The 22,745-nt window shown below is 54.6% G+C and overlaps 2 protein-coding genes across 2 annotated transcripts in view; one reads left to right on the plus strand and one right to left on the minus strand.

The window, feature by feature from the left end:
• The window catches only part of LOC140428680 (uncharacterized), a 195,157-nt gene that overhangs the window by 37,273 nt on the left and 135,139 nt on the right, over positions 1-22,745 (plus strand). The window lies entirely within an intron of this gene.
• eif6 (eukaryotic translation initiation factor 6) overlaps positions 19,363-22,745 on the minus strand; it is a 122,383-nt gene continuing 119,000 nt past the window's right edge. The window contains exon 6 of the mRNA XM_072515409.1: positions 19,363-19,660. Coding sequence (XP_072371510.1) covers positions 19,651-19,660 — 10 coding nt within the window. The 3' untranslated portion in view covers positions 19,363-19,650. The remainder of the gene's footprint in view (positions 19,661-22,745) is intronic.

Genomic DNA, 22,745 nt, shown 5'->3' on the forward strand with positions numbered 1-22,745 from the left:
CAGCAGTGTTAACCCGGGTCCCTGGCACTGTGAGACAGCAGTGTTAACCCGGGTCCCTGGCTCTGTGAGGCAGCAGTGTTAACCCGGGTCCCTGGCACTGTGAGGCAGCAGTGTTAACCCGGGTACCTGGCACTGTGAGACAGCAGTGCTAACCCGGGTCCCTGGCGCTGTGAGACAGCAGTGTTAACCCGGGTCCCTGGCACTGTGAGACAGCAGTGCTAACCCGGGTCACGGGCGCTGTGAGACAGCAGTGTTAACCCGGGTACCTGGCACTGTGAGACAGCAGTGCTAACCCGGGTCACGGGCGCTGTGAGGCAGCAGGGTTAACCCGGGTCCCTGGCACTGTGAGACAGCGGTTTTAACCCGGGACCCTGGCACTATGAGACAGCAGTGCTAACCCGGGTACGTGGCACTGTCAGACAGCAGTGTTAACCCGGGACCCTGGCACTGTGAGACAGCAGTGTTAACCCGGGTACCTGGCACTGTGAGGCAGCAGTGTTAACCCGGGTACCTGGCACTGTGAGACAGCAGTGCTAACCCGGGTCCCTGGCGCTGTGAGACAGCAGTGTTAACCCGGGTCCCTGGCACTGTGAGACAGCAGTGCTAACCCGGGTCACGGGCGCTGTGAGACAGCAGTGTTAACCCGGGTACCTGGCACTGTGAGACAGCAGTGCTAACCCGGGTCACGGGCGCTGTGAGGCAGCAGGGTTAACCCGGGTCCCTGGCACTGTGAGACAGCGGTTTTAACCCGGGACCCTGGCACTATGAGACAGCAGTGCTAACCCGGGTACGTGGCACTGTCAGACAGCAGTGTTAACCCGGGACCCTGGCACTGTGAGACAGCAGTGTTAACCCGGGACCCTGGCACTGTGAGACAGCAGTGTTAACCCGGGTACGTGGCACTGTGAGACAGCAGTGCTAACCCGGGTCCCTGGCACTGTGAGACAGCAGTGTTAACCCGGGTACCTGGCACTGTGAGACAGCAGTGCTAACCCGGGTCCCTGGCTCTGTGAGACAGCAGTGTTAACCCGGGTCCCTGGCACTGTGAGACAGCAGTGCTAACCCGGGTCCCTGGCTCTGTGAGACAGCAGTGCTAACCCGGGTCCCTGGCTCTGTGAGACAGCAGTGCTAACCCGGGTCCCTGGCTCTGTGAGACAGCAGTGCTAACCCGGGTCCCTGGCTCTGTGAGACAGCAGTGTTAACCCGGGTCCCTGGCACTGTGAGACAGCAGTGTTAACCCGGGTACCTGGCACTGTGAGACAGCGGTTTTAACCCGGGTCCCTGGCTCTGTGAGACAGCAGTGTTAACCCGGGTACCTGGCACTGTGAGACAGCGGTTTTAACCCGGGTCCCTGGCGCTGTGAGACGGCAGTGTTAACCCGGGACCCTGGCTCTGTGAGGCAGTAGTGTTAATTTGTGTGCCACCGAGCAAAGAGTCTGTCTTCCCAGTACTTTTCTGAAACAACCGACTTTGTGTGTCCAACCTTATTATGAAAACATTGAAGATTTTTTATCTCTCTCCCACTATTATAGGTTTCCCTTTTAACCTGAGGCAAAATCTCTTTACTATCTCCAACTAGACGTCGTTTGCCTTGACTATCTGTGGATTTCTCATTTCCCCAATTTCTATCCTTCACAGACTGAAATTGATGTCGGAAACCAAACCTTGATTTCGAATTCAGAAATCATCTGGCATTTCTGCTGCCTGCCGAGCGGTTTTAAAAATATATATTTTTATTGGTATTTTCCAGTTTTTACAACTAAAGCAGTTTCTTACTTACAGAGACTTTTACACGTTGTCCCCGCCTTCCCCCCCCCCCCCCCCCCACCTTTCCTCTGTTGGTAGCTTAGTTTTCCTCTCAGTGTTGCCTCCTGCCTCCTGCCCTGGGTGTCACACACTGCGTTCTGCATCTTTCTGTTGCAGGATTTTTTATTTAGTTGTTGTCGTGGGGGGGGGTTGCTGCATAGCCTCTCCCCTCCTCCCACTTTCCCCATGTTTCACTCTGTGATTCCCGTGGATTCCCTTCTCTCTCCTTCCCCCTTTGCTCTTTCCCTTGTTACCTCCTTAGTTTTTCCTCTCCCCTTCCTCCACCTCTTCCTGGTCGCTGTTGGCTTTGAACAGGCCCTGGACCAGGCTGATGAATGGTCCCCACGCTGTGTAGAAGCCCTCGTCCGACCCTTGGATGGTATATTTGATCTTCCTCTTGTGGAGAAATTCCGAAAGGTCAGCAAGCCAGTCTGCAGCTTTGGATGGTGCTGCTGATCGTCAGCCGAGCAGGATTCGCTGGCGTGCGATTAGGGAAGCGAAAGCTAGGGCTCCGGCCTTCTTCCCTATGTATATTTCTGGCTGGTCCGATACCCCGAAGATTGCCACTATTGGGCATGGCTTCACCCTCACCCCCACAATCTTGGACATCGCCTCGGAGAAGGCTGTCCGGAACACGACAGGTCTGGAACAAGACCCGGAACATGTGCGTGTGGTTGGCCGGGCCTCCCTGACACCAGGAAGAACCTGCTCATTCAGGTTCTGGTCAGGTGCACTCTGTGCACCACTTTGAACTGCATGAGAGTGAGCCTTGTGCAGGAGGAGGTGGAGTTGGCCCTGCTCAGTACTTTGCTCCAGAGTCCCCAACCCACTTCCGTCCCCAATTTGTCCTCCCAGTTCTGTCTCGCTTCATCCAGTGGTAGTCTTGCCCTGTCCAGTAACTGTCCATATATGTTCCACAGATTCCCCCCTCCTTACTGTCTGTGTTGATTAGTTTCTCTAGTAGAGTGTCTCTCGGGGCCTGAGGCACTTTGCCATCTCCTTGCGGAGAAAGTGTTTAATTTGGAGGTGCTTGAGCTCCTGTCCCGTCAGCAGGTCCAGGTCCACATCTTCAGCGTGGCTACCACCACTGGGCTGGATGTGTGCATTAGGGGGAATGGGAGCGTTGCCGTGGCGAGGGCTCGGAGGGTGGTTCCCTTGCACCAGAACTCCTCCAGCCTGACCGATTCCATGTTTAGCTCTCGTATCCACCCCCTCACCCTCTCAGCTGTGGCCGCCCAGTGGGAGTATCGCAGGTTCGGTGGGGCCAGGACGCCCATATTTCTCCTCCTTTGCAGTGTCGACTTGGGGATCCACACATACATACATACATACATACATACATACATACATACATACATACATACATACATACATACATACACACACACACACACACACACACACACTCACTCACTCACTCACTCACTCACTCACTCACTCACTCTGACTCACTCACTCTGACTCACTCACTCTGACTCACTCACTCACTCACACTGACTCACTCACTCACTCACTCACTCACTCACTCACTCACACTCACTCACTCACTCACTCACTCACTCACTCACTCACTCACTCACTCACTCTCACTCACTCACTCACTCACTCACTCACTCACTCACTCACTCACTCTGACTCACACTGACTCACTCACTCACTCACACTCACTCACTCACACTCACTCACTCACTCACACTCACTCACTCACTCACTCACACTCACTCACTCACTCACTCTGACTCACTCACACTGACTCACTCACTCACTCACACTCACACACTCACTCACTCACTCACTCACTCTGACTCACACTGACTCACTCACTCACTCACTCACTCACTCACTCACTCACACTGACTCACTCACTCACTCACTCACTCACTCACTGACACTCACTCACTGACTCACTCACTCACTCACTCACTCACTCACTCACTCACTCTGACTCACTCACACTCACTCACTCACTCACTCACACTCACACACTCACTCACTCACTCACTCTGACTCACTCACACTGACTCACTCACTCACTGACTCACTCACTCACTCACTCACACTGACTCACTCACTCACTGACTCACTGACTCACTCACTCACTCACTCACTCACTCACTCACTCACTCACTCACTGACACTCACTCACTGACTCACACACACTGACTGACTGACTCACTCACTCACTCCATGATCATTTTGTCTATCTTGTGGAAGAAGGCCTTGGGGATGAAGATCAGGATGGATCTGAACAGGAAGAGGAACCTTGGCAGTACGTTCATTTTGATCGTCTGCACCCTCCCCGCCAGGTAATGCGGGAGTGCATCCCAATCTCTGTAGGTCCTTTTTAACTTCCTCCTCCAGACGGGTCAGGTTCCACTTGTGGATCCGTGTCCAGTCCCGGGCTATCAGGAGCCCCAGGTAGCGGAATTTGTTTGGGGCTAGTTTGACACGAAGATGAGTGGTAAAGCAAAAAGTGCAGAGGATACTGGAAGTCTGCAGAGGGATTTGGATAGGCTAAGTGAATGGGCTAGGGTCTGACAGATGGAATACAATGTTGACAAATGTGAGGTTATCCATTTTGGTAGGAATAACAGCAAAAGGGATTATTATTTAAATGATAAAATATTAAAACATGCTGCTGTGCAGAGAGACCTGGGTGTGCTAGTGCATGAGTCGCAGAAAGTTGGTTTTCAGGTGCAACAGGTGATTAAGAAGGCAAATGGAATTTTGTCCTTCATTGCTGGAGGGATGGAGTTTAAGACTAGGGAGGTTCTGCTGCAATTGTATAAGGTGTTAGTGAGGCCACACCTGGAGTATTGTGTTCAGTTTTGGTCTCCTTACTTGAGAAAGGGCGTATTGGCACTGGAGGGTGTGCAGAGGAGATTCACTAAGTTAATCCCAGAGCTGAAGGGGTTGGATTACGAGGAGAGGTTGAGTAGACTGGGACTGTATTCGTTGGAATTTAGAAGGATGAGGGGGGATCTTATAGAAACATATAAGATTATGAAGGGAATAGATAGGATAGATGCGGGCAGGTTGTTTCCACTGGCGGGTGAAAGCAGAACTAGGGGCATAGCCTCAAAATAAGGGGAAGTAGATTTAGGACTGAGTTTAGGAGGAACTCCTTCACCCAAAGGGTTGTGAATCTATGGAATTCCTTGCCCAGTGAAGCAGTAGAGGCTCCTTCATTAAATGTTTTTAAGATAAAGTTAGATAGTTTTTTGAAGAATAAAGGTATTAAGGGTTATGGTGTTTGGGCCGGAAAGTGGAGCTGAGTCCACAAAGATCAGCCATGATCTCATTGAATGGCGGAGCAGGCTCGAGGGGCCAGATGGCCTACTCCTGCTCCTAGTTCTTATATTCATCAGTCGCCTGATGTTCGCAGTTAGCTGTCTACCCTTGACAAAGCCCGTCTGGTCCTCCATGACAACTCTAGTGCCCAGTTCTCCAATCCCTTAGCCAGGATTTTCACGAGTATCTTCATGTCTACATTGAGCAGCGAAATCGGTCTGCATGATCCGCATTCTACATAGATACATAGATACATAGAATTTACAGTGCAGAAGGAGGCCATTCAGCCCATTGAGTCTGCACCGGCTCTTGGAAAGAGCACCCTACCCAAGTCCACACCTCCACCCCATCCCCATAACCCAGTAACCCCACCCAGCACTAAGGGCAATTTTGTCAGGTCTTTGTCTTTTTTGGGTATCAGCGATATCGTGGCCTGTGTAATTGTAGGAGACAGGGGGCCCCTTGCTAGCGAGTCTGCAAATTTTTCCTTTAGATGTGGGGCCAGGGCTGGTGTGAATGTTTATAGAAGTCCGCTAGGAACCGGCCGTTCCCGGTGCCGTCCCCGCCTGCGTGGAGCTGATACTCTCCGCTAGGAACCGGCCGGTCCCGGTGCCGTCCCCGCCTGCGTGGAGCTGATACTCTCCGCTAGGAACCGGCCGGTCCCGGTGCCGTCCCCGCCTGCGTGGAGCTGATACTCTCCGCCAGGAACCGGCCGTTCCCGGTCCCCTCCCCGCCTGCGTGGAGCTGATACTCTCCGCTAGGAACTCACCGGGTCCCGGTGCCGTCCCCGCCTGCGTGGAGCTGATACTCTCCGCTAGGAACTCACCGGGTCCCGGTGCCGTCCCCGCCTGCATGGAGCTGATACTCTCCGCTAGGAACCGGCCGGTCCCGGCCCCGTCCCCGCCTGCGTGGAGCTGATACTCTCCGCTAGGGACTCACCGGGTCCCGGTGCCGTCCCCGCCTGCATGGAGCTGATACTCTCCGCTAGGAACCGGCCGGTCCCGGCCCCGTCCCCGCCTGCGTGGAGCTGATACTCTCCGCTAGGAACCGGCCGTTCCCGGTCCCCTCCCCGCCTGCGTGGAGCTGATACTCTCCGCTAGGAACCGGCCGTTCCCGGTCCCCTCCCCGCCTGCGTGGAGCTGATACTCTCCGCTAGGAACTCACCGGGTCCCGGTGCCGTCCCCGCCTGCGTGGAGCTGATACTCTCCGCTAGGAACCGGCCGGTCCCGTCCCCGCCTGCGTGGAGCTGATACTCTCCGCTAGGAACCGGCCGGTCCCGGCCCCGTCCCCGCCTGCGTGGAGCTGATACTCTCCGCTAGGAACTCACCGGGTCCCGGTGCCGTCCCCGCCTGCGTGGAGCTGACACTCTCCGCTGGGAACCGGCCGGTCCCGTCCCCGCCTGCGTGGAGCTGATACTCTCCGCTAGGAACTCACCGGGTCCCGGCCCGTCCCCGCCTGCGTGGAGCTGATACTCTCCGCTGGGAACCGGCCGTTCCCGGTGCCGTCCCCGCCTGCGTGGAGCTGATACTCTCCGCTAGGGACTCACCGGGTCCCGGTGCCGTCCCCGCCTGCGTGGAGCTGATACTCTCCGCTAGGAACCGGCCGGTCCCGTCCCCGCCTGCGTGGAGCTGATACTCTCCGCTAGGGACTCACCGGGTCCCGGTGCCGTCCCCGCCTGCGTGGAGCTGATACTCTCCGCTAGGAACCGGCCGTTCCCGGTCCCCTCCCCGCCTGCGTGGAGCTGACACTATCCGCTAGGAACTCACCGGGTCCCGGCCCCGTCCCCGCCTGCGTGGAGCTGATACTCTCCGCCAGGAACCCGCCGGTCCCGTCCCCGCCTGCGTGGAGCTGATACTCTTCGCTAGGAACTCACCGGGTCCCGGTGCCGTCCCCGCCTGCGTGGAGCTGATACTCTCCGCCAGGAACCGGCCGTTCCCGGTGCCGTCCCCGCCTGCGTGGAGCTGACACTATCCGCTAGGGACTCACCGGGTCCCGGTGCCGTCCCCGCCTGCGTGGAGCTGATACTCTCCGCTAGGAACTCACCGGGTCCCGGTCCCGTCCCCGCCTGCGTGGAGCTGATACTCTCCGCTAGGAACCGGCCGGTCCCGGTGCCGTCCCCGCCTGCGTGGAGCTGATACTCTCCGCTAGGAACTCACCGGGTCCCGGTCCCGTCCCCGCCTGCGTGGAGCTGATACTCTCCGCTAGGAACCGGCCGTTCCCGGTCCCCTCCCCGCCTGCGTGGAGCTGATACTCTCCGCTAGGAACTCACCGGGTCCCGGCCCCGTCCCCGCCTGCGTGGAGCTGATACTCTCCGCCAGGAACCGGCCGTTCCCGGTGCCGTCCCCGCCTGCGTGGAGCTGATACTCTCCGCTAGGAACCCGCTGGTCCCGGTGCCGTCCCCGCCTGCGTGGAGCTGATACTCTCCGCTAGGAACCGGCCGTTCCCGGTGCCGTCCCCGCCTGCGTGGAGCTGATACTCTCCGCTAGGAACCGGCCGTTCCCGGTGCCGTCCCCGCCTGCGTGGAGCTGATACTCTCCGCTAGGAACCCGCCGGTCCCGGTGCCGTCCCCGCCTGCATGGAGCTGATACTCTCCGCTAGGAACCGGCCGGTCCCGGTGCCATCCCCGCCTGCACGGAGCTGATACTCTCCGCTAGGAACTCACCGGGTTCCGGTGCCGTCTGAGTGGAGCTGATACTCTCCGCTAGGAACCGGCCGTTCCCGGTGCCGTCCCCGCCTGCGTGGAGCTGATAGTCTCCGCTAGGGACTCACCGGGTTTCGGTGCCGTCCCCGCCTGCGTGGAGCTGATACTCTCCGCTAGGAACCCGCTGGTCCCGGTGCCGTCCCCGCCTGCGTGGAGCTGATACTCTCCGCTAGGAACCGGCCGTTCCCGGTGCCGTCCCCGCCTGCGTGGAGCTGATACTCTCCGCTAGGAACCGGCCGTTCCCGGTGCCGTCCCCGCCTGCGTGGAGCTGATACTCTCCGCTAGGAACCCGCCGGTCCCGGTGCCGTCCCCGCCTGCGTGGAGCTGATAGTCTCCGCTAGGGACTCACCGGGTTCCGGTGCCGTCCCCGCCTGCGTGGAGCTGATACTCTCCATGACCTCTCCCAGTCCTATTGGTGCTTCTAGTTCCCTCCGCCTGTCGTCCCCCAAGTGGAATGTTCAGTCCATTAAGAAACCATTTCATCCCTGCATCCCTGGTGGAGGGTTCGGAGGTGTACAGCCCTCAGTAGAAGGTCTCAAACGCTGTTAACCTCTTGGTTACTAGTCTGCCTGCGCTATAGTTTATCTGCGCTATCTCCCTCGCAGCTTACTGCTTTCTCAGCTGGTGAGTCAGTTGGCTGCCAGCCTTGTCCACGTGTTTATAGAAGATCCCCGTGTCTGGCGGAGTTGGTGCACTGCTTTCCTGGTGGATAGCAGCTTAAAGTCCAAGAGCTTTTTACTCTGCGCCAGAAGCTCTACAGTCGGCGCCTTGGAGTATTTTCTCTTGACCTCCAAGATGGAGTCGATCAATTGCTGCCTGGCCGCCCTCTCTTCCCTATCCTTACGTGCCTTGTGGACTATAATCTCTCCCCTAATCACCGCCTTCAGTGTGTCCTCGAAGGTGAGACCTCTCCGTTCCAGTTATTAGTACCGTACTCGCCTATGGCCAGTGATGTTTCCTGGCTGAAGGCCTTGTCGGCCAAGAGGTCCGTGTCCAACCTCCACGTGGGGCGCTGGGCACGGCTAATCTCCAACCTCGCATCCACATAATGTGGAGGGTGGTTGGAGATAATTATCGCGGAGTATTCCGCTCCTACTATTCCTGGAAGCACCGCTTTTCCCACTGCAAAGAAGTATTTGTGGACCGGTGAAAAGAATAAGAATTCCCTCTGACTAGGGTGTAGAAACGGCTATGGGTCCATCACCCCCACCTGCTCCATGAAAACTCCCAGTTCCCGAGCCATGGTCATCCCTTTCCCCGATCTGGGGTTCAATCAGTCTGTCAGTGGGTCCTGTACGCAGTTGAAGTTGCCCCCCCCCCCCACTTGGTGTATGTCCTCGTGGCGAGGATTAGTGGGAAACCAGAGGATTTGGAAGCCTTTTAAAGTGAGCAGAGGACAACTAAAAAAGCAATAAGGGGGAGAAGATGAAGTATGAGTGCAAGCTAGCCAGTAATATAAAGGAAGATAGGAAGAGTTTTTTTCAATATATAAAAGGTAAGAGAGAGTCAAAAATAGACATTGGACCACTGGAAAATGTGGCTGGAGAAGTAATAATAGGAAACAAAAAAATGGCAAACGAACTGAATAGTTACTTTGCATCAGTCTTCACGGTGGAAGTCACCAGTGGGATTCCAGATCTCCAGGAGCACCAGGGGGCAGAGGTGAGTGCCGTGGCCATCACTAAGGAGAAGGTTCTGGGGAAACTGAAAGGTCTGAAGGTGGATAAGTCCCCTGGACCGGATGGACTACACCCCAGGGTTCTAAAAGAGATTGCTGAGGAAATTGTGGAGGCATTAGTGATGATCTTTCAGGTATCACTGGAGGCAGAAAGGGTCCCAGAGGACTGGAAAGTGGCTAATGTAACACCACTGTTTAAGAAAGGAGGGAGGCAGAAGATGGGAAATTATAGGCCGATTAGCCGGACTTCGGTCATTGGTAAGATTTTAGAGTCTGTTATTAAAGATGAAATCGTGAAGTGCATGATAAAATAGGACTGAGTCAGCACGGCTTTGTCAAAGGCAGGTCGTGTCTGACAAATCTGTTAGAGTTCTTTGAGGAGGTAACAAGGATGTTAGACAAAGGAGAATCAGTGGACGTGATTTATTTAGATTTCCAGAAGGCCTTTGACAAGGTGCCGCATAGGAGACTGTTAAATAAGTTAAGAGCCCATGGTGTTCAGGGTAAGATCCTGGCATGGATAGAGGATTGGCTGACTGGCAGAAGGCAGAGAGTGGGGATAAAGGGGTCTTTTTCAGGATGGCAGCCTGTGACTAGTGGTGTGCCTCAGGGGTCGGTACTGGGACCACAACGTTTTACAATATACATTAATGATCTGGAAGGTACTGAAGGCACTGTTGCTAAGTTTGCAGATGACACAAAGATCTGTAGAGGGACAGGTAGCATTGAGGAAGCAGGGGGGCTGCAGAAGGACTTGGACAAGCTAGGAGAGTGGGCAATGAAGTGGCAAATAAAATACAATGTGGAAAAGTGTGAGGTTATGCACTTTGGAAGGAGGATTCTAGGCATAGACTATTTTCGAAATGGGGAAATGCTTCGGAAAGCAGAAGCACAAAGGGACTTGGGAGTCCTTGTTCATGATTCTCGTAAGGTTAATGTGCAGGTTCAGTCGGCAGTTAAGAAGGTAAATACAATGTTAGCATTCATGTCAAGTGGGCTAGAATACAAGACCAGGGATATACTTCTGAGGCTGTATAAGGCTCTGGTCCGACCCCATTTGGAGTATTGTGACCAGATTTGGGCCCCATATCTAAGGAAGGATGTGCTGGCCTTGGAAAGAGTCCAGAGGAGGTTCACAAGAATGATCCCTGGAATGAAGAACTTGTCGTATGAGGAACGGTTGAGGACTCTGGGTCTGTACTCGGAGTTTAGAAGGATGAGGGGGGATCTTATTGAAACTTGCAGGATACTGTGAGGCCTGGATAGAGTGGACGTGGAGAGGATGTTTCCACTTGTAGGAAAAATTAGAAGCAGAGGACACCACCTCAGACTGAAGGGACGATCCTTTAAAACAGAGATGAGGAGGAATTTCTTCGGCCAGAGGGTGGTGAATCTGTGGAACTCTTTGCTGCAGAAGGCTGTGGAGACCAAATCACTGAGTGTCTTTAAAACAGAGATAGATAGGTTCTTGATTAATAAGGGGATCAGGGGTTATGGGGAGGAGGCAGGAGAATGGGGATGAGAAAATATCAGCCTTGATTGAATGGCGGAGCAGACTCGATGGGCCAAGTGGCCGAATTTTGCTCCTATGTCTTATGGTGTTGATGTCGAGGATTTCGCCATGTTCTTTGTAAAGTCTGTGTCATCCCAGTTGGGAGCGTACACATTCACCAGGACTACCGGTGCTCCGTCCAGGACACCGCTGACCATGATATACCGGCCCCCTGGGTCTGTAACTGTCCTGGCTCCGTAAACCTCGTCCTCTTGCTAATCAGTATGGCTACCCCCCTGGCCCTCGTCCCGTAGCAGGAATGGTAGGTCTGTCCCACCCAGCGCTTCCTTACCCGCAGTCGGTCCTTCTCCCTCAGGTGTGTCTCCTGCAGGAAGATTATGTTGGCTTTCAGAATTCTTAAGTGGGCAGAGTCTGGATCTTTTCACTGGAACGCGGACACTCCAGGTGATAATCCTGATGCGGGGGTTTCTGACCCCCCCCCCACCCCGGTCCTGCGGGATCGACCATACTTACCTGGTGGACGCACCCCTGCACTTCGGGCCTCACTTTGCCCAGGGACCCTCCAAAGTGGCTGCTCACGGAGCCATCTTGTTTCCTCGGCCTCCTCCCTACCTGCCAAAGAAAAATCAGAGAACCAACTCTTTTTTTCCCATTCTGTTCCTTTAGTGCTCACCCCCTCCCTGCGTCGCCCTTTCCCCATCCCTCGCTATGTGCTCCTCCTCCCCGGCCAGGCCCTCCCTCCCTGCCAGGAGGTGCCCTGCGCTCCCCTTTGCTTTCTGTCTTCCCATGCTAGCTATCCCTGCTGGTGTGGTGCCTCCTCTCCCAGGGCTGGTCTCGCCTCTAACTGACATCCGCTCTCTCTGCCTGTACCCTCAGCTGTCTTCCCCTGTCCTCGCTTCTCTCTGTGACACGGTCTTTTTGATCGGAACGAGGCAGGGTAGTTCCGCGCAAACACGCTCACTGTCCAATGAGTCTTTGATTCTTCCGCAATCCTGGTCTGATCAGCCATCATCGTTGCTATGCTGCCCCTTTTCCAGGTCCTTAGTTCGAACAAATTCATTCGCTTTTTCCGGTGTGTTGAAGTAATATTCCTTTTTTCGGTATGTGACCCAGAGCCTGGCTGGGAACATCAGACCAAAACGTACCCCGTTCTTGTACAGGGCCGATTTCTTGGCTATGAGTTTGGCTGGATCTGCCCCAATGTCCTGGTAGATTCTGATTTGTGTCCTTCCCAGGTGCTCGCTTTAGCCTGGCCTGCCACCGCAGGATCCCCTCCCACTCCTGATATCATCTGGCGTGCCACCGCAGGATCCCCTCCCACTCCTGATATCGATGCAGCTTCGCGATGGCACCCTTGGTGGCTCCCCGGCCTTGGGTTTCGGTCTGAGTGACCTGTGTGCTCTGGGGAAGCTGTCTCTTCGGACTAGGTTGCCCAGCATTTTTGGCGACGTAGTCCGTCGGGTCTCTGCTCTCGATGCCTTCCGGGGTCCACGAACCAAACATTTTGCCGCCGGGTCGTTTTCTTGGTCCTCGACATTCCCCCTCAAGTTCTCTGCTGCCACCAACCTTTTCACTTCTGCCTCCAAGGCGGCGATTCTGTCGCTCTGGTCCATCGAGGCCTTTTCCAGGTCTAGGATTGTCCTTTCCGGAGGCGCCACTTACTTCCCCAGCCCGTCGATTGTCTTCCCTTTCCGCCACTTCTGCTGTGCCTTCGGCCCCTCGATCCCCGTTTACTGACATTCTTTCATGGTTATTCTCTTCTTGCTTTTGAGGTAAATTGGTCTTCGAATTTTGGGGTAAAATTTGACTAAAAGTGCCTTTTTGGTTCTGGTTGTGAGTAGTTTCCTAATGTGCGTCTGCTCAGCACATCATCACCGGAAGACCCCAGCAGCAGATTTAATCCTTTGTTCTTCCACGAGTTCTCACTATTGCAGGAAGTTAATCTCTAAATTCCTCCAAAATAATTATTCCCTTAGGACGTCATTCGTTTGGTCTATTTTTAATGCTCTTATCCACCTATCAAAATTAGTTTGTTTCTTCCAAATTCTATATACGTCTGACCTGGTTCGTTCCTGACTTTTCTAAACTTCTGTCGGCTTCTGGCACAAGTTCATTTGCACTTAAAATGGCTTTTCTCACCGAGATAACGATGCAAACACGTCACTAGATCTACCCATTAACACACTGACTCTCACTGGGGTACGGGTCCCACACACACTGACTCTCACTGGGGTACGGGTCCCACACACACTGACTCTCACTGGGGTACGGGTCCCTCACACACTGACTCTCACTGGGGTACGGGTCCCACACACACTGACTCTCACTGGGGTACGGGTTCCACACACACTGACTCTCACTGGGGTACGGGTCCCACACACACGGACTCTCACTGGGGTACGGGTCCCACACACATTCACTCTCACTGGAGTACGGGTTCCACACACACTGACTCTCACTGGGGAGTGGGTTCCACACACACTGACTCTCACTGGGGTACGGGTCCCACACACACTGACTTTCACTGGGGTACGGGTCCCACACACACTGACTCTCACTGGGGTACGGGTTCCACACACACTGACTCTCACTGGGGAGTGGGTTCCACACACACTGACTCTCACTGGGGTACGGGTCCCACACACACTGACTCTCACTGGGGTACGGGTCCCACACACACTGACTCTCACTGGGGTACGGATCCCACACACACTGACTCTCACTGGGGTACGGGTCCCACACACACTGACTCTCACTGGGGTACGGGTCCCACACACACTGACTCTCACTGGGGTACGGGTCCCACACACACTGACTCTCACTGGGGTACGGGTCCCACACACATTCACTCTCACTGGAGTACGGATCCCACACACACTGACTCTCACTGGGGTACGGGTCCCACACACACTGACTCTCACTGGGGTACGGGTCCCTCACACACTGACTCTCACTGGGGTACGGGTCCCACACACACTGACTCTCACTGGGGTACGGGTCCCACACACACTGACTCTCACTGGGGTACGGGTTCCACACACACTGACTCTCACTGGGGTACGGGTCCCACACACATTCACTCTCACTGGGGTACGGGTCCCACACACACTGACTCTCACTGGGGTACGGGTCCCACACACACTGACTCTCACTGGGGTACGGGTCCCACACACACTGACTCTCACTGGGGTACGGGTCCCACACACTGACTCTCACTGGGGTACGGGTCCCACACACACACTGACTCTCACTGGGGTACGGGTCCCACACACACTGACTCTCACTGGGGTACGGTCCCTCACACACTGACTCTCACTGGGGTACGGGTCCCACACACACTGACTCTCACTGGGGTACGGGTCCCACACACACTGACTCTCACTGGGGTACGGGTCCCACACACTGACTCTCACTGGGGTTCGGGTCCCCCACACACTGACTCTCACTGGGGTACGGGTCCCACACACACTGACTCTCACTGGGGTACGGGTCCCACACACACTGACTCTCACTGGGGTACGGGTCCCACACACACTGACTCTCACTGGGGTACGGGTCCCACACACACTGACCCTCACTGGGGTACGGGTCCCACACACTGACTCTCACTGGGGTACGGGTTCCACACACACTGACTCTCACTGGGGTACGGGTCCCACACACACTGACTCTCACTGGGGTACGGGTCCCACACACACTGACTCTCACTGGGGTACGGGTCCCACACACACTGACTCTCACTGGGGTACGGGTCCCACACACTGACTCTCACTGGGGTACGGGTTCCACACACACTGACTCTCACTGGGGTACGGGTCCCACACACTGACTCTCACTGGGGTACGGGTTCCACACACACTGACTCTCAGTGGGGTACGGGTCCCACACACACTGACTCTCACTGGGGTACGGGTCCCACACACACTGACTCTCACTGGGGTACGGGTCCCTCACACACTGACTCTCACTGGGGTACGGGTCCCACACACACTGACTCTCACTGGGGTACGGGTCCCACACACACTGACTCTCACTGGGGTACGGGTCCCACACACACTGACTCTCACTGGGGAACGGGTCCCACACACACTGACTCTCACTGGGGTACGGGTCCCACACACACTGACTCTCACTGGGGTACGGGTCCCACACACTGACACTCACTGGGGTACGGGTCCCACACACACTGACTCTCACTGGGGTACGGGTCCCACACACACTGACTCTCACTGGGGAACGGGTCCCACACACACTGACCCTCACTGGGGTACGGGTCCCACACACACTGACTCTCACTGGGGTACGGGTCCCACACACACTGACTCTCACTGGGGTACGGGTCCCTCACACACTGACTCTCACTGGGGTACGGGTCCCACACACACTGACTCTCACTGGGGTACGGGTCCCACACACACTGACTCTCACTGGGGAACGGGTCCCACACACACTGACTCTCACTGGGGTACGGGTCCCACACACACTGACTCTCACTGGGGTACGGGTCCCACACACTGACACTCACTGGGGTACGGGTCCCACACACACTGACTCTCACTGGGGTACGGGTCCCACACACACTGACTCTCACTGGGGAACGGGTCCCACACACACTGACCCTCACTGGGGTACGGGTCCCACACACACTGACTCTCACTGGGGTACGGGTCCCACACACACTGACTCTCACTGGGGTACGGGTCCCACACACTGACACTCACTGGGGTACGGGTCCCACACACACTGACTCTCACTGGGGAACGGGTCCCACACACACTGACTCTCACTGGGGTACGGGTCCCACACACTGACACTCACTGGGGTACGGGTCCCACACACACTGACTCTCACTGGGGTACGGGTCCCACACACACTGACCCTCACTGGGGTACGGGTCCCACACACACTGACTCTCACTGGGGTACGGGTCCCACACACTGACACTCACTGGGGTACGGGTCCCACACACACTGACTCTCACTGGGGAACGGGTCCCACACACACTGACTCTCACTGGGGTACGGGTCCCACACACACTGACTCTCACTGGGGTACGGGTCCCACACACACTGACTCTCACTGGGGAACGGGTCCCACACACACTGACCCTCACTGGGGTACGGGTCCCACACACACTGACTCTCACTGGGGTACGGGTCCCACACACACTGACTCTCACTGGGGTACAGGTCCCACACACACTGACCCTCACTGGGGTACGGGTCCCACACACACTGACCCTCACTGGGGTACGGGTCCCACACACACTGACCCTCACTGGGGTACGGGTCCCACACACACTGACTCTCACTGGGGTACGGGTCCCACACACACTGACTCTCACTGGGGTACGGGTCCCACACACACTGACTCTCACTGGGGTACGGGTCCCACACACACTGACTCTCACTGGGGTACGGGTCCCACACACACTGACCCTCACTGGGGTACGGGTCCCACACACACTGACCCTCACTGGGGTACGGGTCCCACACACACTGACTCTCACTGGGGTACGGGTCCCACACACACTGACTCTCACTGGGGTACGGGTCCCACACACACTGACCCTCACTGGGGTACGGGTCCCACACACACTGACTCTCACTGGGGTATGGCTCCCTCCCAGTCACTCTGTGGGTATCATTACCGAAACAGCTGCCTTGCAATTGTTTTTTTGTACTTAATTCTTTTTTTTTCCCCCAAGGGGCAATTTAGCGCGGCCAATCCACCGACCCGGCACATCTTTGGGTTGTGGGGGTGAGACCCACACATACACGGGGAGAATGTGCAAACTCCACACGGACAGTGACCCAGGGCGGGACCCGGGTCCTCGGCGCCGTGACTGCGTTGCAACGCTGCCATATTGTTTCTTTCACTGTCCATCCCGAATTGCCCGTAAACGCTGAGCAGTTTGTTGCAACCACATTGGGTTGGTTCTGGAGATCCTTTTGCTACCCCCACCTTCTATTTAGTCCTCTCTACTCCCCTCGTTACACGGTTTACAAGAACACTGGTCCCAGCACAGTTCAGATGTCCCAACATAAGAACTAGGAGCAGGAGCAGGCCATCTGGCCCCTCGAGCCTGCTCCACCATTCAATGAGATCATGGCTGATCTTTTGTGGACTCAGCTCCACTTTCCGGCCCGAACACCATAACCCTTAATCCCTTTATTCTCCAAAAAACTATCTATCTTTATCTTAAAAACATTTAATGAAGGAGCCTCTACTGCTTCACTGGACAGGGAATTCCATAGATTCACAACCCTTTGGGTGAAGAAGTTCCTCCTAAACTCAGTCCTAAATCTACTTCCCCTTATTTTGAGGCTATGCCCCCTAGTTCTGCTTTCACCCGCCAGTGGAAACAACCTGCCCGCATCTATCCTATCTATTCCCTTCATAATCTTATATGTTTCTATAAGATCCCCCCCTCATCCTTCTAAATTCCAACGAGAATCCTTCTAAATTCCAACAGTGTATCCCCACCTTCCTCAGTACTGATGTCAGAGGCCATGACCTAAAACCCACTTTTCCCACACCAGCCTTTGAGCCACATGTTGATCTTGAATTTTATATACCCAGTGCCAATTTACACACTGCTCAGATAATAATCCAGATTGTAACCTTGGAGGTTCTGTGGTTTAATTGAATGCTTTGTTCCTCAAACTTTCCAAGCAGAACCTCTTTGTACCGGTCACTGCTGCCCAAGGAATCCCCACCCTTCCGCCCCACTGCAAGTTCCTCTCCAGCCCGGAGCAGATGACCTGAATCCTGGCACCATAGCAGCCAGGGCTCTCATTCCCGGTCACAGAGAAGTGTCAATGCCCCGAACTATACTATCCCCGATTATGACTTAACTTCTCTCCTCTTCCGGTGTTCACCACCCCCATCCCCCTTGAACGTCTCCCTGTACCACATTGCTGTGGTCAGTTTGCTCATCCTTCCTGCAGTCCCTGCTCTCGTCCACACAGGGTGCAAGAATCTCAAACCTGTTGGACAAGGACTGAGGATCCTGTAACCCTACCACCTGCCTCACTCACAGCCACACCCTCCTGAATTCAAGGTAGTCAAACTCAGGGATGTGACTGTCTCCTGAAACACAGCATCTGGATAACTCTCTTCCCCCTCCCTGATCTGTTGCAGCATCCAAAGCTCAGACTCCAGCTCATCAACTCGGAGTTGGAGTCCCTCAAGAAACAAACATTTGCTGCAGATGTGTTCACATGGAACCACAATGGGCTCCTCCAGCTCCCACATCATGCAGGAACAACATATCGCCTGGCCCTGCATCTCTTATTTTTTCTACCCAGCCTTCAATCACAAATCAAGTGCAAGCTGGGAACCCAAGAATCTGCTACCAGCGTGTCAATAAAGAGGTCGAAAGGGGCGGGTTGGGGCAATTAGGAACAAAGATATCTTAGAGGGAAAGGCTAGAATAATTTACTAATAATAATTGCTTATTGTCACAAGTAGGCTTCAACAAAGTTGCTGTGAAAAGTCCCTAGTTGTCACATTCTGGCACCTGTTCAGGGAGGCCGGTACGGGAATTGAACCTGCACTGCTGGCATTGTTCTGCATTACAAGCCAGCTGTTTAGCCCACTGTGCTAAACCAGCCCCCAAGTACTTAGTGAGAATTTACTAAGGGAGAGAATGCTGACAAACATGGTAAAGGCAGTGAATTGGGTGAAAATTGATTCCCCGAGGGTCAGGGCTGGGAATGTTCAGAGAGGGCGGAGCGTGAGAATGGAACTGACTGGACTCCTCGAGAGCTGGCTTAGACTGGATGGGGCGAACGCTGCTCTCCCCAGGATTGGGCAATATTCAGGACGACTCGATTGACCTGGCCTGGGAGCTCAAACACTGTCTGGTTCGTGTATTAAACAAATGAGATGAAGCACATGTCAGTTGGTGATTTAAATCATTCGGGAAAGAGCAACCTGACCCAGTCTCACTCCCCCGCTCTAATCCGATAACCCCTGAACCCAACAGACACATCCCTGGACACTTTGGGGCAATTTATCACGGGCAATCCACCTCACCTGCACGTCTTTGGACTGTGGGAGGAAACCGGAGCACCCGGAGGAAACCCACGCAGACACGGGGAGAACGTGCAGACTCTGCACAGTGACCCAGGGCGACAGACAGCAGTGTTAACCGCTGTGCTGCACTGCCACCCCCGGTGCACACAAGGATATTCAGGAAGGGACAGGAACATTTAGATTTCATGGGTGTGTGTGTCTGTTATAGATGCTCCGTCTCACTGCCATTCACAAACTGCCTGGGGTCAGGACTTGAACTCTGCCCATTCCCAGAATTTCTGGTCCAGTTCATTAGAAAGGAATCGAGGTCTGAGGAATGACTAACAAGCCCTGAAAAATTAAGCATTTATTTATTCATAAGCAGTCTGATCTGGTTAATCAACACATCGAGACAATTCCATCACCTTGTTTCTTATACAACAGATTTCTCTCCTGGATTATTTAACTTTGAACAAGGCGGATTATGGGGTGTGGGATGATTGGAAATTAATTCTGAGCAATGTGGGTGTATTCGAGTAAGAATCGTCCATCAGTTTTGAGCGGTGTGTGGTCTCTCTCTTGTCCGTTCTGCAGATAATGATGATCAACATATTCTCCTGAAGCTGGGTCCACAATGTGTCTTTATGTTAAACTGAAAAAAAGCAAAAATCAGTCAGTCAGCGTTACCCTGGCAACAGCAGCAGGTTAGCACAGATATCAGTCAGTCAGCGTTACCCTGGCAACAGCAGCAGGTTAGCACAGATATCAGTCAGTCAGCGTTACCCTGGCAACAGCAGCAGGTTAGCACAGATATCAGTCAGTCAGCGTTACCCTGGCAACAGCAGCAGGTTAGCACAGATATCAGTCAGTCAGCGTTACCCTGGCAACAGCAGCAGGTTAGCACAGATATCAGTCAGTCAGCGTTACCCTGGCAACAGCAGCAGGTTAGCACAGATATCAGTCAGTCAGCGTTACCCTGGCAACAGCAGCAGGTTAGCACAGATATCAGTCAGTCAGCGTTACCCTGGCAACAGCAGCAGGTTAGCACAGATATCAGTCAGTCAGCGTTACCCTGGCAACAGCAGCAGGTTAGCACAGATATCAGTCAGTCAGCGTTACCCTGGCAACAGCAGCAGGTTAGCACAGATATCAGTCAGTCAGCGTTACCCTGGCAACAGCAGCAGGTTAGCACAGATATCAGTCAGTCAGCGTTACCCTGGCAACAGCAGCAGGTTAGCACAGATATCAGTCAGTCAGCGTTACCCTGGCAACAGCAGCAGGTTAGCACAGATATCAGTGGATAGTAATTACTGACCAAAAACTAAACAGAGGCTCCTACTTTCTGGTGAAACATTGTTGTACATCCTGGAACTGCGACCCTCGGATTTGGCATGGAATCAATGTAAACATACTCAGCGAGACCAGTAGTGGAAATTAATGATCTAATCCCCTCCCATGGGGCAGGTTTGGTGAAAGGTGACTTGGAACCCCAGCATCCCCAGGGTGCGAAGGGTTGTGGTCAGCCTTCCTGCTCATTGCTGCAGTCGAGATGCTGGAGCAGGGAAAAGGGAGCTGCCCTTTCTGCCAAACCCGCTCCCCCGTGACCTCCATCCAGTGACCCCCCCCCCCAAACCCCCCACCCCAACCCCCCCCACCTCAGCTGTGGAGTGGGTCCTTTGGCAATCTTGGGCCTCGAGTGTGTACATTACTGGCAGCAGCTACCACCTCCCCAGAGGCACAGCCCAGCAAAACACACTGCCCACATCTCACTGGGCTCAGCTTTAGGAAGTTGGGGGGGGGGGGGCGGATCTCAGCCCCCTTGATTCTGGGAATGGTCCACCGCTGCCCAGTTAAAGAGCCTGATTGGCACTTTGCTGCGTTTCCGAGAACAGGGGCTCTCCAGCCCGTGGGAAAGGCCCCTGCCCAAAGAATTACCCAAACTGAGCGGAGGCGAGTAACCCTGCAGACACAGCTCAACTTCAGTCCATTTGTCCCCCTCCCCATAACCCACTCTTCATGCCCTCCACCAACGCAGTGCCAGCCGGGTGTACCATCGCCGAGATCCACCGCAGCAACTCACCAAGGCAGCTCCTTCCAAACCCACAACCTCACCAATTAGAATGGGTTCAGTTAGAAAGGTTGTACAAACATCACCTGGAATACAGGTCAGTGAGAGGGTCAGACAGAAAAGGAACAGCGAGAGCGAAGGTCAGGGTGTGGGGACGAGAGAAAATATTGCTGCAAGTTCTCGCTGATGGTGGCTTTACAGCCAATCAGGGCTTTACATGCAGTCGGCGTTATGCAGATACATTGCACAGAACGATCCCAGAATGATCTGATAACAATTATGAGATAACCTTTTTTAGTCATGAAGAATCAATATTGGTCAAAACATGAGCGAGAGCCTGAAATTGTGAAATGGGTTTATTTTAAAAAAATTTTTTTTTTTTTTAAATAAGAGTACCCAATTCATTTTTCCCAAGGGGCAATTTAGCGTGGCCAATCCACCCACCCTGCACATCTTTGGGTTGTGGGGGCGAAGCCCACGCAGACACGGGGAGAATGTGCAAACTCCACACGGACAGTGATCCAGAGCCGGGATTCGAACCCTGCACCTCAGCGCCGTGAGGCAATCATAGATCATAGAATTTACAGTGCAGAAGGAGGCCATTCGGCCCATCGAGTCTGCACCGGCTCTTGGAAAGAGCACCCTACCCAAGGTCAACACCTCATAACCCAGTAACTCCACCCAACACTAAGGGCAATTTTGGACACTAAGGGCAATTTATCATGGCCAATCCACCTAACCTGCACATCTTTGGACTGTGGGAGGAAACCGGAGCACCCGGAGTAAACCCATGCACACACGGGGAGGATGTGCAGACTCTGCACAGACAGTGACCCAAGCCGGAATCAAACCTGGGACCCTGGAGTTGTGAAGCAATTGTGCTATCCACAATGCTACCGTGAAATGGGATTGACATCCAGTTAAAATGGCAGAGCAGGATTCGGGATTGACATCTCATCAGAAAGATGGTAGCCCAACAGTGCGGCACTCTCTCAGTACTGACCCTCTGACAGTGCGGCGCTCCCTCAGTACTGACCCTCTGACAGTGCGGCGCTCCCTCAGTACTGACCCTCTGACAGTGCAGCACTCCCTCAGTACTGACCCTCTGACAGTGCAGCACTCCCTCAGTACTGACCCTCTGACAGTGCAGCACTCCCTCAGTACTGACCCTCTGCCAGTGCAGTACTCCCTCAGTACTGACCCTCTGACAGTGCAGCACTCCCTCAGTACTGACTCTCTGACAGTGCGGCACTCCCTCAGTACTGATCCTCTGACAGTGCGGCGCTCCCTCAGTACTGACCCTCTGACAGTGCGGCACTCCCTCAGTACTGACCCTCTGACAGTGCGGCGCTCCCTCAGTACTGACCCTCTGACAGTGCGGCACTCCCTCAGTACTGACCCTCTGACAGTGCGGCACTCCCTCAGTACTGACCCTCTGACAGTGCAGCACTCCCTCAGTACTGACCCTCTGACAGTGCGGCACTCCCTCAGTACTGACCCTCTGACAGTGCGGCACTCCCTCAGTACTGACCCTCTGACAGTGCAGCACTCCCTCAGTACTGACCCTCTGACAGTGCAGCACTCCCTCAGTACTGACCCTCTGACAGTGCAGCACTCCCTCAGTACTGACCCTCTGACAGTGCGGCACTCCCTCAGTACTGACCCTCTG

Source organism: Scyliorhinus torazame, chromosome 8 (genome assembly GCF_047496885.1).
Source record: "Scyliorhinus torazame isolate Kashiwa2021f chromosome 8, sScyTor2.1, whole genome shotgun sequence".
In the NCBI taxonomy this organism is placed as follows: Eukaryota; Metazoa; Chordata; class Chondrichthyes; order Carcharhiniformes; family Scyliorhinidae; genus Scyliorhinus; species Scyliorhinus torazame.